The following is a 16,682-nucleotide window of genomic DNA, read 5'->3' on the forward strand; positions in this document are numbered from 1 at the left end:
TACTAACATTTTTCAAAGCAACAGATGGTATTACAAAAGAGCTCTGGTTCATTCTGTTAAGAGATGAGAAGGAAAATTTTAATATCAAATCACAATGTTCCTATTTGGAAGGGTTATGGTGATATAATTGTTTAACGAATCTAAACATTGGAAGAAATCAAGAGAATACAGATAAAACTAAAGTAGTTAAAGGCTATCCAGCCACTGACCTTCGTCTGTGGGAAAGGGCACAGATTGCCCGAACGCTTACGGGAATCGTCACTTTAGTGTGCGCGAGTCATGGGCGGATGGCCAAATATCTATTAGGTACATTATGTATGTAGCTTGTGGGAAGTTGAGAATGTGGGTCTCACCGGAAGCGTGCAAGTGATAAGTCCCTGCAGTCGCGCTGTTCATATGTGTCCTCAGTGGCTCAGATGCATAGAGCATCTACCATATAAACAGCAGACCTCGGGTTCGAGCCTCGACCGGGGCAAACATTTTCTGCTGTCCCCATCAACGTATATCGACAACAACTGTCTGCACCTAAGGGTTTCAATTAAATATCACTTAAATCAAGAGGACTTCAGTTGAGTCATTGTAAAAGTGTAGCATCGGTATTTACTGACTTCTCTGAGTAAATATATACTCTATGCGATCAAAAGTATCTGGACACACCCAAAAACGTACTTTTTCATACTATACACATTGTGCTGCCACCTATTGCGAGATACTCCAAATCGACGGCCTCACGGACTTCAAACGTGTTCAAGTGATTGGGTGACACTTGCGTCATACGTCTGTACGCGAGGTTTCCACACCCCTGAAAATATCTAGATCCTCTATTTCCGATCTGATAGTGATGTAGAAACGTGAAGGGACACGTACGGCACAAAAGCGTACAGACCGGCCTCGTCTGTTGACTGACAGAGACCGCCGGCAGTTGAAGAGGGTTGTAATGTGTAATAGGTAGACATCTATCCAGACCATCACACAGGAATTCCTAACTGCATCAGGATCCACTGAAAGTAATATGACAGATAGGCGGGAGGTGAGAAAACTTGGAATTCACAGTCGAGCGGCTACTCCTAAGCGACACATCACTATCGTAAATGCCAAACGACGCCTCGCTTGGTGTAAGGAGTGTAAATATTGGCTGGCTGAACAGTGGAAAAACGATGTGTGGAGTGACGAATAATGGTACACAATGCGGTGATCCGATTGCAGGGTGTGGGTATGGTGCCAACAGTAACATTTGGAGGTTCAAATGGTTCAAATGGCTCTGAGCACTATGGGACTCAACTGCTGTGGTCATAAGTCCCCTAGAACTTAGAACTACTTAAACCTAACTAACCTAAGGACAGCACACACATCCATGCCCGAGGCAGGATTCGAACCTGCGACCATAGCGGTCGTGCGGTTGTAGACTGTAGCGCCTTTAACCGCTCGGCCACTCCGGCCGGCCGCACCACAGGCCTACATTGATGTTTCGAAAACCTTTTTGCTTCCCACTATTGAAGAGCAATTCGGGGATGACGATTGCTTCTTTCGACACGATCGAGCACCTGTTCATTATTCACGGCCTGTGGCGGAGTGATTGCACGACAATAAAATCCCTGTTATGGACTGGCCTGCACAGAGTCCTGATCTGAATCCTATACAACTCCTTTGCGATGTTTTGGAACGCCGACTTCGTGCCAGACCTCACCGACCGACATCGATACCTCTCCTCAGTGCAACACTACGTGAAGAATGGGCTGCCATTCCCCAAGAAACCTTCCAACACCTGACTGAACGTTTGCCTGGGAGAGTGGAAGTTGCATCAAGGCTAAGGATGGGCCAACAGCATACTGGATCCTAGCATTACCGATGGAAACCGCCACGAACTTGTAAGCGATTTTCAGCCAGGTGTCCGGGTACTTTTTCTCACATAGTGTATGTAGAATACAGGTAGTATCATGTAGGAATTCAACTGCACTTTATTTTACGTTAAATTCTGAATGTTTGAAATGAGCAAAGGGTTGGGAAGTGCTCAGGACATCTCCAACAATGTTATCCAAGTTTAAGTAGTAGAATAGCCATAATGATACTGACTAATTTTGTGAAACTGAATAAAGACAGCGTACAAATATTAATGAATCGAACGTCTTGAAGGACCTACTTATTGAGGAAGAAAGTTTCCAAAGGCACGGAGTTAATACATAATGAGTACATCAGACAGCCTAATGAAGCGTTGTTCAATGACTGTAGGACAACTGGTTACATATAGTAATTCAGTCTATCTACACAGCAATCTCTTTTTGATAATTTTACTTCCATTTTCATGCCTCCAAAATTTTAAGGTAATAACTCAATACAGAGGGGCACCCTACAATATGCCGATGTTATCATTATGTGATTTCTACTTTTTTCCGCCTCCAGTCTCAATTATAATACAATTAATACCATGTTTACAAACGATTCTCGCTACTTCGAAGGCTATGAACACAAAAAAGGTAGAAGTGGTTGTAAAATATTTACAGATTGAGACCTATGGCAGCCAACAATTTAGGACGTTCTCAGAACGCCTTGGAGGCAACCTCGTTCGTTATCAATTTTTTCCTGAAAGGTAAATGATGGGATGGCAGACAGTTTATCATGCAACAAAGAAAAGTAAAAAAAAAGTTGAGAATTTGTCACTTTGTATTTTTAACATCCTCATAGGGAACAAAACATGTTTTCGATCATCTCTGTGAACAAGTGAAGCTTATCTAAAGATAAGATTCAAGTGGGAAGTGCGGAACTCTGCTCTGTCTAGAGATGGAATTGTGGGTTTCTTGTGCATCGTAACGTGTGGTGCTCAACTTGAATCGGACTATAGTCAGCTCTGAGTGGTAGGAGGAGACAATATCTCAACGTCTCAGGCTGGCTCTCATCTAATGGCAAACATATGCGCGTTCATTTGCGAAGTTCCTCCCACTCGTTACACATACGTACATATATCCCGTCTTACAAATCACTTGTGATTTGGTTGGGTCAGATAGAGCACACAGAGAATTTTTTGAAACGAAGAATTTCATTAGCAGAAGACCTCCGTCATAATTCTCTAGAGTGTGATTCGTTGCTGGAATTGTCGCATTTTGAATGCAGTGAGGATCGGATGTCTACAATCTTACTGTTACCCGATCCTCTCACCGGATTTCGACGAAAATCTCCTGGTTCTACAGCGGTTCCCAAAGCTTCGATATGAAGCACTGCTGCAGACTCAATACATCCTAAACTGCGTCTGTCTTGTGTGTAACCTCCTTTAACCGTCTCAGAGTAATAGCCTTGACGCAGAGTCGGAATGTTGATTCCGTGGCATTGGGTGATAAACTACACTGAGACACTACATTCGTCTCACAACAGACAATAGGGCCTAGCGATACACGAAATTATGGTACATAGTCTGACTTGCCTGTCAGAGTTTATTGACGATAAGTTTCGGCTGGCAAGTATCCACTAGTGTGCTGCGAAAACCAATCGCCACTCAGTCAATGCCCTCGCCTGTATAAAACAATTAGTTACATTCAATGCGAAACATCGTAAGTGAGTGAGTTATACACCCTAAGTAAAACCCCGCCAAACCGAGAAATTGTTGCTCTACTTCTAATTTCACGTTCTCGATAATGGCAGCTTAACCACGATGTCTTGCTGTTACATTGTACACGCGGTTTTACGGATGCATCTGCGTTTGTAAGGACACGTATGTCAAGGTAGAGCCAGATATATTTCATGTTTCTACAGTGTAAAACAGATCTGGGTCCGCAGGTTCCTGAGGGTCGCGAAATCCAACCGCCACTACACACCAAACATCCCGTCGACAGCGAGACATTAGGGACCGAGCACAAGCTTACATTAGGAAAATATGGAAAATAAATCGGCCGTCCCCTTTTCAAAGAAGCATCCCGGTATTTCCTTCGAGCGATTTGGGATATCGTCGAAAACTTTTTATATCTTGATCGCCGGACGAGAATTTGAACCGTTGTTCTTCCTAAAGTGTTCCCAGTGTGCTAACCTCTGCGCCACATCGCACGGATGTCATAATTGTACAGCTTGAGCAGCTAAGGAAGAAACCCAAAGTATACACAGAATTAATAATCATGTCTTGGTGAGTTTTTCGTCAAATTATAGCAGACATTGAGGCAAATTTTCCAATATTAGCAACAAATTTTTACCGTTTTTAGTCCATGAATTATGATACAGACTTTGTATTTTGTAACTGAACTATATACATATTTCTGTGTCATTTGTAACAAGGTTCTAAGAGAAATTCGGCGAATTACCATGTATGGGACCTCATGATATAGTTTCAAGATAACAGCCCCGAAAACCAGTGTCACGCCGACAGAAGAAGAGACTCCACGCACATCAGTCCCATTATATTAAATGTAAGCAAACACAAAACTCAGGTATTATTCTTGTTTTTACCTCTGCACTTGAGGCCCAGTAGTCTGTATTCTGCTGTTGTAACAATCAAATAACATAACTGAAAAGTCATTTAGACACTTTCAATATATATGACAGTAGAAAAAAAAAAAGACATTCACAATGCATACGCAGTCGAGAACGTGAATATCGTTTATGGAGAATGTCGCCCAACTATTAGAGTCTCATGAGTAACCAGATAGTGGTAACTGTCGCGATTTGTCTTTGCGAATATTATAAAAAAAAATTCTAGAAGCTGGAAGTGTAGAGGAAAAAATACGCCATGTAAAAAGAAGAGCGACTGATAGAAGGAAATGAAAATAACATTTTATCAGCAGTAACCATAATGTGAATGTCACTAAGAGGCATCTTGGAACTACGAAAGGGATCGACCAATCGAGTCTTCTGTTCAAATTAGATTCCATCACATTTCATCGTCTTCACATTTCGCTGCAACTGCAGTTTCATAGCAATTTCCAAAATCGGTTCTAGGTCTCCGAATGTTAACTACGAAAAGTGTAAAGTGATACGTGCAATGTCATTTATATAAGATCTGAGCAAGGAAAGAAAACGAAAAATCTTTTAGTATAACTAAATGTCCGTCTTCGGACTAATCCAATACATAATCGTGATTCCAGATCGCATAACAATGCCCGTTACATCCTCGAGAGAGGAAAGAGCGCCGAGTCTTTCATGATAATATTACTATCCTCGAACTTTCTCTCTCTCGACGTCATTCAATATGTGAGGACGAGATATTTGTGACGCGAATCTTCAAAATTACTGGTGCATCAATTTCTGTTCGTTCTGATAGAGTGGACTTTGTAAACATAAAACATGTACGTTGAATATGTTAGAAGTAAGTACCAATTATTTCAATGACATTGCCACAGTGGCGGCTATGAAAACCGCGACCAAGTCGACAAATTCTTCTTGTAAAAACTCAGCGACTGGCCCATAGGATGAGTTACAAAAAAAAGTAAGTTCAAATGGTTCAAAAAATGGTTCAAATGGGTCTGAGCACTATAAGACTTAACTTCTGAGGTCATCAGTCCCCTAGAACTTAGAACTACTTAAACCCCAACTAACCTAAGGACATCACACACATCCATGCCCGAGGCAGGATTTGAACCTGCGACCGTAACCGTAACGCGGCTCCAGACTGTATCGCCTAGAACCGCTCGGCCACTCCGGCCGGCCAAATAGCAAGTATTCAGTGAGACTATTATATGCACCTTCAGCACCAAAAGTTACAAATAAGGAGAAACAGGTGAAACAAACAGCACTGACAGATATTTTTTAATTGATAAATAAAGCATTACTTATCGTTATAAACAGACTACATCAATTTAAGATACACATATATTTAAAGATCAAGCGAGTTTCTCATTCAATGGAAACGTGTTATATTCTATTTGATTAAATATCATTGATTAAATACCATGAATCACTCAAGACGAATTACACTGTTTAACAGTAAGAAATGGAAGAATGGAAACCACTGCGAGGCTTCAGGTGGCATAACAATGGAAAATTTTGTTGCAGATAGAAAAATCGCTCATACATCACGGGCAAGTCAATCTTCGCAATAAGCTCTAATCGCCAGGTGAAAGCCGATGCTGACACAAAGAACAGGATAAAAACAACGCTCCTTGTCTATCACCGTTCAGTGCGTGTGAGGTGTGGAGGCTTTAATTTTGGGTGCATGACACTCCGCTGTCGACACCAACGACTTGCGTTGCAAATACCGATCCGATCATACGTGTGGAGCTAGGGCCTTTGGTCGAGGTGGGTGTTGTTGGTTTGGTGGGCCCTGCTACTGACAGCTAGCTGGAGGGCCCGTGGCTCGCAAGTGGTTGCCATTGGGTGACTCCTGATGTTCAATAGGTCGGAGGCAGGCCCTGCCGCCTCGCTCAAGGATTGATAGCGTCGAATTACAGGAAGAGTAATGATCGGCAAGTTCCCGACCTAGTCTCCAAAACCAAATACACGAATCACAGGCTATAACATACCCGCTTAGAATCATGGAGGTCACGGCTTCTTTACACTTGAATGGAGTTAAGGGTAGCATCTTTCGTGTTTTGTGTAATTATCGTCAAAGTCCACGTCTGCGTTAACGTGGAATTGGACCTGTTGCATTAATGCGCGTCTGAAAGATTGCAAGTGTGATCATCAGTCAGTGTTAATGTATTGTTCTAGGCAATATTCTGTACGAGTGAACAGGTATTCCTTTTACAAACTGAGTTGATGATATTCAAGGTGTAATATAGACTGTTTCAGATGCAAGGCACCCATCTATATAACTAACGATGGATCTCGGTCTTGAAACTGAAATAACAGCATTTGAAAGGCAGTTGGTTGTCTTATTTAGATCTGAACGTTCTCCTTTCTTTTTAGGACAAATGATTATTGTAAGAAGTCATTCCATTGACTCTGGCTGTCATTTGAGACTTTGCCCAAGAACATGTCTGAAGGGAGATACGACTCCACTTCTTAAAATTGTGATCTGTTGTCCTCCAGGATTACAGCAAGAGTTCAAACTGAGATGTGTTCCTAGTCTTGACCTTTCCTTCTGACCTCTTACCACATGTCAGATAATACCAGGAATAACTTGTGCTTTGAAAGCTATAATGGCTTTTTGTACCGATTTATTTTTCAAACGAATAAGAAATCTTCATAGAACTTTCAGGACATCCGTTTTCGCTTCGTCTCGTTTTTTGGGCAGTATCCTCAGCAATTCTTCAGAATGTCTTTAGAGTGCGAACTGTCATACATCTTCGTTTACTTCCAAATGAAAATCAATGAAATTCACCAAGACAGATACGTCGTCACCATATGATCGTTCAGTCTTACTGTGAATATTATTACAACATCAAATATGAAAATCCTTTTTGTTCACATACCATGCTACCCACCTTCAACAACAAGACGATCTTCGCTGTGCACTTCACGAAATTTCACTTGAGTACCCCAGTCATTAATCTGTTTTGTTGTTATTTCCATTACAGCTTTTCAAAATTTCTTCTAAAATCACGGCCAACATAAAATTGATTTTCTCATTTCGTTTTACATGTGAAGCGGGTTCACACAGAAATAACAGTTTCCTTTAAGATAAAATGTCTGAACTGACGATCGATAAATGTAGAACTCATATTACTCTGTACCTGGTCTAGAACAATAACCCTTCTAATAAGGGTTCTTGCACTTTCCATGAACAACATCGGTGCAGCTCACCAGAATAACATGTTCCCTCAATGAACATTTGTATCCCTTTTTCCTTCACTTTGTTAGCTCTACCCCGCCCATAACACTTTCACCACTAATAAAATATTCAAACATTGTGCTGACTTTTATTTAAGAACGTAGCAAAGCAATGTTCTGTTGACGACTGATGCCTCCTCCATAACCAAACATAGCAGTGTTCAACAAAAGACTCAGCAGAAAGCACATCTTTCTAACAGCGAAACAACAAAGAACGGATATCTGTACTGATAAATAAGTGAAACTACACCGGTGAATATTGAAAAACCTGAGTAGAAAGTCAAAAACAGATAGTCATTAACCACACCATTTCCATAAAACTAATAAGTTATACCCTACATCAACAAACTAAGTTCTGGAACTTTCATTACATTGTTGAAAACACTTTTCAAGATCTATAACTGTTATCTAGAAAACTGTAAAATCAGACAATTCTCAGACACAGCATTTCTTATGACAACGAAACTTATATTCTTTTTAACTTGAAGAACAGATGTATTATACATATGAAAGCGTCGTAGTAACTATAAATACTCTCATGTCCTCAACGTGGCGCTTATTTGAAGTAATGAGGATAATAAATTAACCATGTTATATAACACTTACAAACATTCATTGACTGCTAAGAATGACCGGGGCCTCAAACAGAACACAAACGGTAAGATGATTTCTAAGTTTACCGACAAAAACCTGTCGGGAAAAGGTGGTGAAACTTCCAAAGAAACTTCCAGAAGCTATGGTCGTAATCAGTAAGCCTATGTGACGGGGAAAGTCGTAGAGTTTCTTGCGGTAGGCGAGCATAGTATATTTTGAGTTCGAAAATTTTTGAAATATGCTTAATTTAATTCATTACTATTAATAAGTCATACGTTTCAACATGACGCTCCTGTAGTACGCTTTCAGGAAATCTTGTTTTTTTTCGTTTGCCATTTCCACCATGGCACTTAGCGGGTTGGCATAGTACCTAATGCACCAGACTCGCATTCGTGATACCCGAGTTGAACCCAGGGCCGCCATTCTGATTTGAGTTGCAAATAGCTTCTCAGCTCACCATACGTTAATTTCTCGAAGGCTACATTGAAGTGGCCACGCCGCTTCCTTCAATTCCGGTGAATGATTACACTGGTCAACACTCATTTTCTTGCCAAGGATATTTGAGTGGCTTTAGGATGGGTTAGTGGTGCTGAGGACGAATATAGCAACCATTTATGCAGTTTGGCTCTAGTTTTTGAGATAATGCATGATTTATTCAAAAAATTAGAAAAAATTGCTAATACTGAACTCGAGCGCTACAAACTACAATGAAAAAAGAAAATAATCTTTATAAATAGCTCCTATGAAAACCTGATAGGCATTTGTCCACGTATAAAACATAATTGAAAATTTTCTCTATAAGTATATCATTTTCCGTCCATGACGAACCGCTTCCTGCACGCTTTCCTTTTATAGGCCTCTTCAGAACAGTCACGTTGCAGATTCCAGCAATAATCTGCCATCATATGCCTGTCCCATCTTCCTTTATATCTTTCCTCTATTCCTTTCATATCTTGATGGAACCGCTCTCCTTGTTCCTCACTGAAATCACCTAGATTACGAGGGAATCGATCCAAGTGGCTGTGAAGGAAGTGCAATTTTATGCTCATGTTAGCTCCTAAGTTTTGAAAGTTAGTGAGCATGTTTTTGACCAGTTCCTCGTAATTGGGAGCTTCATGATTGCCCAAAAAACATTTTACAACAGCGACAAAACTGTTCCAGGCCGATGCTTCAGTGACAGTCATCACACTTGTAAAATTGGTATCGTTGATGAGCCTGCGAATTTGAGGACCATCAAATATTCCTGCCTTAAGTTTTTCACTACTGAGTCCAGGGAACGTATTGCAGATGTATGTGAAGCAATTACCATTTCTGTCTAAAGCTTTGGTGAATTGCTTCATTAGTCCTAACTTAATATGTAATGGTGGAAGAACAATCTTGTCCCTACTAACCAGAGGTTCATTAATGATGTTTGCTTCACCAACAGCCATATGTTCCCATGGAGGCCATGTTTTCTGCTTCCAATGTTCGTGCCTTGCCCTACTATCCCACATGCAGGTAAAACATGGGTGCTTTGTGTATCCACTTTGTTGTCCAAGCAAGAAGTTCACCATTTTCAAATCAACACAAATCAACCACTGGTGCTGCATATACTGAATTTTCTGCAGAACCATCTTGATGTTAGCATATGCTTCACAAAGTTTTGTTGAGTGGGCAATTGGAATAGATGCGTAACGATTGCTATTGTGTAGGAGAACACATTTTAAACTTCTAGTGGAACTGTCTATGAAGAGACGCCAGTCCTCTGGTCTACACTCCTGGAAATGGAAAAAAGAACACATTGACACTGGTGTGTTAGACCCACCATACTTGCTCCGGACACTGCGAGAGGGCTGTACAAGCAATGATCACACGCACGGCACAGCGGACACACCAGGAACCGCGGTGTTGGCCGTCGAATGGCGCTAGCTGCGCAGCATTTGTGCACCGCCGCCGTCAGTGTCAGCCAGTTTGCCGTGGCATACGGAGCTCCATCGCAGTCTTTAACACTGGTAGCATGCCGCGACAGCGTGGACGTGAACCGTATGTGCAGTTGACGGACTTTGAGCGAGGGCGTATAGTGGGCATGCGGGAGGCCGGGTGGACGTACCGCCGAATTGCTCAACACGTGGGGCGTGAGGTCTCCACAGTACATCGATGTTGTCGCCAGTGGTCGTCGGAAGGTGCACGTGCCCGTCGACCTGGGACCGGACCGCAGCGACGCACGGATGCACGCCAAGACCGTAGGATCCTACGCAGTGCCGTAGGGGACCGCACTGCCACTTCCCAGCAAATTAGGGACACTGTTGCTCCTGGGGTATCGGCGAGGACCATTCGCAACCGTCTCCATGAAGCTGGGCTACGGTCCCGCACACCGTTAGGCCGTCTTCCGCTCACGCCCCAACATCGTGCAGCCCGCCTCCAGTGGTGTCGCGACAGGCGTGAATGGAGGAACGAATGGAGACGTGTCGTCTTCAGCGATGAGAGTCGCTTCTGCCTTGGTGCCAATGATGGTCGTATGCGTGTTTGGCGCCGTGCAGGTGAGCGCCACAATCAGGACTGCATACGACCGAGGCACACAGGGCCAACACCCGGCATCATGGTGTGGGGAGCGATCTCCTACACTGGCCGTACACTACTGGTGATCGTCGACGGGACACTGAATAGTGCACGGTACATCCAAACCGTCATCGAACCCATCGTTCTACCATTCCTAGACCGGCAAGGGAACTTGCTGTTCCAACAGGACAATGCACGTCCGTATGTATCCCGTGCCACCCAACGTGCTCTAGAAGGTGTAAGTCAACTACCCTGGCCAGCAAGATCTCCAGATCTGTTCCCCATTGAGCATGTTTGGGACTGGATGAAGCGTCGTCTAACGCGGTCTGCACGTCCAGCACGAACGCTGGTCCAACTGAGGCGCCAGGTGGAAATGGCATGGCAAGCCGTTCCACAGGACTACATCCAGCATCTCTACGATCGTCTCCATGGGAGAATAGCAGCCTGCATTGCTGCGAAAGGTGGATATACACTGTACTAGTGCCGACATTGTGCATGCTCTGTTGCCTGTGTCTATGTGCCTGTGGTTCTGTCAGTGTGATCATGTGATGTATCTGACCCCAGGAATGTGTCAATAAAGTTTCCCCTTTCTGGGACAATGAATTCACGGTGTTCTTATTTCAATTTCCAGGAGTGTATATTCCGGCAGCCCCAATTCAACTAAAAGTCCGTGTATATTGCTGCAATACACTATAACCTCTTCTTGGTTGAAGTATGGAAGAAGGTTTTCTTCTCTCGTCCGGTAAGCTGTTATTTTAACACTTGGATGAAGACAGTTCTTTTCCTTAAGCCTGGATGCTAAGAGTTCTGATGCTTGCTTTGAAAGATTGAGTTCTCGTATCAAGTCACTGAGCTCCTTCTCGTCGAACTGCTTGGGTTGTGTCTCACGTCCTTCGTATTCCGAACCACTACTTGTACATTCCTCGGCGTGTACCTCGTCATCTGATGATGTTAGCGTGGGTAATGTTGTGAAGGTTGGTACAGGAACATCGTTGCTGTGCACCACCGGTCTTCTTGCTGACTCCAAATCGGGATATTCCCACTTTCGTTTTTTGAACCTATTAAAACCTTTCACATTAACAATGCAAAAATAGCAATCATCTGTATGGTTCTACTGCTCTCGCCATACCATAGGCACTTCGAATTTTAAGCTTTTCCTTTTTCGTTTTGTCCACTGCCGTAAGCACTCCACACAGCATTTACAAACTTTATGGGGTGCCCACGCCTTGTCTTGATCTCCAAGTTTAATTCCTAAATATGCCAGATACGCTTCCTTCACAAAAGGAGTGATATTCTTCCTGTTCTTTTGAAGAACGTATTCACCACAAATGTAGCAGAACTCATCTGGATGGTTCACGCAAAGACGGCGTGAAGAACTCATGTTTTCCTAAAACAAAATTGCACAAATACTACATATTATGTAGAACTTTCTTGTATTTGCATGTCAATCACATCCAACAAACATCATTAATTGTTTTGTGTGAAATGAATACTCACCTCTTATTTGCTACGTCACGATGAAAAGGTTCTATCTCCTTGAAGCTGCACTGCACATGTGTGTGACTTTCGACCATCGCCATTTTTCTTGTTTACACTGAACGCTACCTATCGGCTGTTGCGGGGATTACCTATCTTCAACACACGCACCGCACAACAGGACTGAACACATGCTGACAGTGTGATGTTTGCATGATGTAATCCTCAACCACACAGATGCACTCCCTAAGCACAATTGTTTAATAAAGATAGTACAATATCACTAATTAAAAAACAGGTAGCAAATACATTACACCATATATGGACCCTGCAGTCGATATTATCCACATGAAACTCTCATTTCCACAAATAACCTATATCTCAAAAACCAGAGCCAATTTGGAAAAAGTACAAATATACTCGGAATGAGTATCATAACAATTTCCCATTTTCGTTCAAACTTCCCTGGCAACGAAAAAAAAATTTTATTTTGTAGAGCTGTGTTATCGGCGCAATACGTCGTGTCCAGCGACCTTAGCTGTCGACGAGACATGAAGCATTTAACTAATATCCTCATTTCAATCAAAGCAAACAAACGACCTGCCAAGGAAGTGTAAACCGTGTGTCTGTTATCAGCACTGAGTAAAACGGCAATTCTTTTCCGGGTACTTCTCCTCACTTCGTGGCTGTTATTGTATGCTGTTAACTCCACTCACTAACTTGTTGTTGTTAGGAATTGGATTTCGTGCTGGAAAGATGTGGACGGTCGTCATGTATGCACAAATGTTCACTGTCATCTCTAAAGAACACTACCGCCATATAGAAACACATCTCAATGGAGATACCATCGTCAAATGAATTTTATTGACTGATTTCTGCTTGATGATAAATTTTATAATTTACGAAATGAATGACTGACAATAAAATAGATTTTATATATAATTACACACTCTGTATATTGCCATAGGGTGTTCTATTACAAGTTCAGTTTAAAATGATGACCTTTGTTGAAACCCCCTGGAAATGAAATACAGGCTATACCTATGGTTATAGGTGTAGGGAATAGAGTCATAACTATTCACTTATGAGTCTTGGAGTTTCCGGATTGGATAGTATATGTCCTGATTTGTGCTACCAGCGGTGTACATTTCTTCACTAATCATGCATTTTATCCTCAGAAATTAGAAACAGTTGATGCATTTCCTCTGTCGTATAGAACAAGAAGTCTAGCTCCACAATACAATTATTGCATTGTACATGAAAGTTTATTAGAATAGCATTCAACCTGTATTATGTGCTACACACTTTGATGAAATGTAACGACATACAATAAGCACTCATATAGTCCTACTTTCCCGAATTTGTTTAAGTTGTTTAACTTGCATCTACAATTGAGTTAAAAAGTAAGCTACAGAAATTATGATTTTAAAGCACACATACGATAAGGCTTACAGCACAATATGTCTACATGTTAATGGCCTCTGCAACGAAGTGTATCATTCAGTGACAGAGAATTAATGGAGTACTGAGTAATGCTTATATCACATGGAATACTGTGTATTAGATGACGGGAGGCAAATTGTCGTCAGTATTTAGTACTTCAGTTTCTGTAACCATTATCACACCAGATCGAGTCGACAGACGTTTCGTTGGTGATACACTTGAAAACTCGCCTGATCCCCACTAACAACACCTTTTTGTTGAGAAAACACAAGAGAATTCCTGTTTTACACCTTCTATTACGAATCGCTAAGGACAATAGCGCCCCACACTGTTTGGGTTGACCACGTGATGGATTTTGCCCACCAGCTCAGTCAGGTGTGAGAATGGCGACAACTGTTTAGTAAGGTGCATTACTGGCGGTTTCCTCGAGAGTGAACATACAGTGAAATGTTGCAGTTAAACATTTATGTAAATGTGAAAGGAATATAGAATCGCTCTAGGTATGCAATTTATTAATTGTCTTATGTCCAAAACGGTAATGAGACGTTGTTAACAGTATACGCACATTTATCTTTTATGTATATACAGTTGTCGTCGTTGATCACTGACCATCATTCTCCATTGATATTTATTGACCCAACGGTATATATTTTTATGTTTCAGACAGGTAGATAATGGACTGCAGAAGATCTGAAACATGTAATACAAGTTGTTGATGGAGGTTTATTGCTTAGGTTGGCCGTTGAAAGTTTTGATATAGCTTCTAGCACACTACAAGATGAATTAAGAAAAGGAAATTAATCCGATCGTGAGGTAAGCTGCACTTTGTGTCACACAACCGCTGATTTAAACTATATGGTGAAGACTTTGTGAAGAATTATATCGATTTTTACGTCTCAGATTGGGACAAAGTGAAGTGCAGAAGATTGGGGGCCGTAGTCACCATACCATTAATTGTACAGCAGTACGTGGTGTAAATGATAGTCTCTTTACTCATACCCTTTATGAATTCATTACCAATGGAATATGAGAATGAAAGCTGCCATACAGCAGTTCAAACCATAAAAAGCTTGAGAAATGTATAGATACTTCACTAGCATTCCTGGTGTCCTGGTGCGTCATGTATAAACAATGCAGGGGAAGACGAATACTTCCCTACCAGGAAGCAGACAGCAGCTTTCATTTACTGACAGCACGCATTTAGGCATGCAAAGAGATTCCGAAAAACTGGGTTCACGGGCTGTTCGTTTCGAACCGCATTGTATGAATTAGTGCCCACGTGAGTCTCACTTCAAGCCTATGATGTGTCAGTTCTGGGTGATGGACATAGAGAAAGTTTAATTATTTATGACTGTTATGTAGTTAACGTCTCCTCAGAGTTTGATAGGTATTTGGACTGATATAAAATGGTGTACGTGTTTCATTTTGCAATAGCCTGTATACAAAAATTGTGAATAATTATTAAATAAAGCTGAGAGAATGGCTCCAGGTAATATGGATGTGAATCTTAATTCATAGTTATCAATGTTGCTATTATTTGTCACAATGGAAGTAGCAATACGAAAAACGGGAAAGAAAATTCCTAATATGGAACATAGTTATAGGGGCCCCAACATCAGTACTGGTGTTCACAAGTCTATTCTTCTGCATGGTTAATAGTATGAAGAATTTGGGAAGCCTCTTAAATGAATGGATAGGTTACACTATATGAACGTAAGATTCATTGTAAAGAGAACAAAACAAAACTTTAATAATTGCTAAAATTTTATAACGAATTCTGACATAAATAATCGGAGAATTGTAATACTTAATATTGAAAAATTCTAGCTAAATGTGCAGCATGATAACGCAATGTAACGAGAACTAGGATGACATTAACTGTTATTGAATAAATTCCTGTACTTTTTAAATTAGTTCTTAAAGTGAGTGATTTCCCTTCTATATTGCTGTTCTTACGAATGGAAGACGTTTGTAATTCATGTGTATAAACTTTCAGGTACATGATTAGTTTTCTTGGTGGTACTACATTTATCAGCTGTAGTGCTTACTGTTATGTTTTTCGTCTTTTAGTACCTTGAGCCTCAAGGTTTCATAGCATGTCCAGCAAGATAATTCTGCCTTTAAGATATGACCACAGTAGAGCTTTGACGTAAGCGCTGTGTAGCTGCGCTTGCCTTCTACGAGTCGGGTGATAAGTGCCCCACTGCAGTATAAGAGGAGGCCGGTGAGCTCCGTAGTGACACTTGTAGCGAGGCAGCCAGTGTAGAAACCATTGCAGCCATGAAGGGAGGCCTCGTCCTGCTGATCTCTGGTGTGTTGCTCGTGGCGTACTGCACGCCGCTCGCTGCTGCAGACGATGGCGACGAAGTGGTGGAAGAAGTAGGAGAAAACAGAGACGCTGATGACGACGACGGCGACAGCATAGCAGACGACGATGACTACGTCATCGATCCTGAGGAGGGTCCAAATGCAGAGAGCAGGCGGGCACTCAAAGGTAAATACCAGCAAAGGCGAGCAGGCTGTGCACGGCTCTAACTGCTGTGGGTTCGCTAGTGGCTCCCTGAGGCAGGCGCTCTGACACTGTGTCTGCAGGCAGCTCAAGTGCAGCATTCATGTCGTCCAATTTTGGTGATATTGCTATTACATCATTATCACGTTTCCTAATAGGCTAAATATGTTGCTACATTCAATCACAATTCCCTCCAATATTATGTCTGATAATAATTGTTTTACTTGCCAAATATGGACCCCCTGTTAGACCTGTCAGGTTCACATTTGGAACACTCTGAGGGTCTATCTGCTGAACCATGATGACATTTAATCTCCGTGTAGCTTATCAGTATAACATATTTAGACAAAAAACATATCAGTATCAGTCACCTATTAAAATTGGTACTAAACTGCACTTTCAATACAATTAGTCATTGAATAGGTAATGGTATTAA

The 16,682-nt window shown here is 41.7% G+C and overlaps 2 protein-coding genes across 9 annotated transcripts in view; both read left to right on the forward strand.

The window, feature by feature from the left end:
* Window positions 1-16,682, forward strand: part of LOC126094854 (uncharacterized) — a 472,827-nt gene that overhangs the window by 19,221 nt on the left and 436,924 nt on the right. The window lies entirely within an intron of this gene.
* The window catches only part of LOC126094858 (uncharacterized), a 119,948-nt gene continuing 119,258 nt past the window's right edge, over window positions 15,993-16,682 (forward strand). For both annotated transcript variants that reach the window (XM_049909485.1, XM_049909487.1), the window contains exon 1: window positions 15,993-16,231. In XM_049909485.1, the coding sequence (XP_049765442.1) occupies window positions 16,018-16,231 (214 nt within the window). In that variant the 5' untranslated portion in view covers window positions 15,993-16,017. The remainder of the gene's footprint in view (window positions 16,232-16,682) is intronic.

The sequence above is a fragment of the Schistocerca cancellata genome, chromosome 8 (genome assembly GCF_023864275.1).
Source record: "Schistocerca cancellata isolate TAMUIC-IGC-003103 chromosome 8, iqSchCanc2.1, whole genome shotgun sequence".
Classification (NCBI taxonomy): Eukaryota; Metazoa; Arthropoda; class Insecta; order Orthoptera; family Acrididae; genus Schistocerca; species Schistocerca cancellata.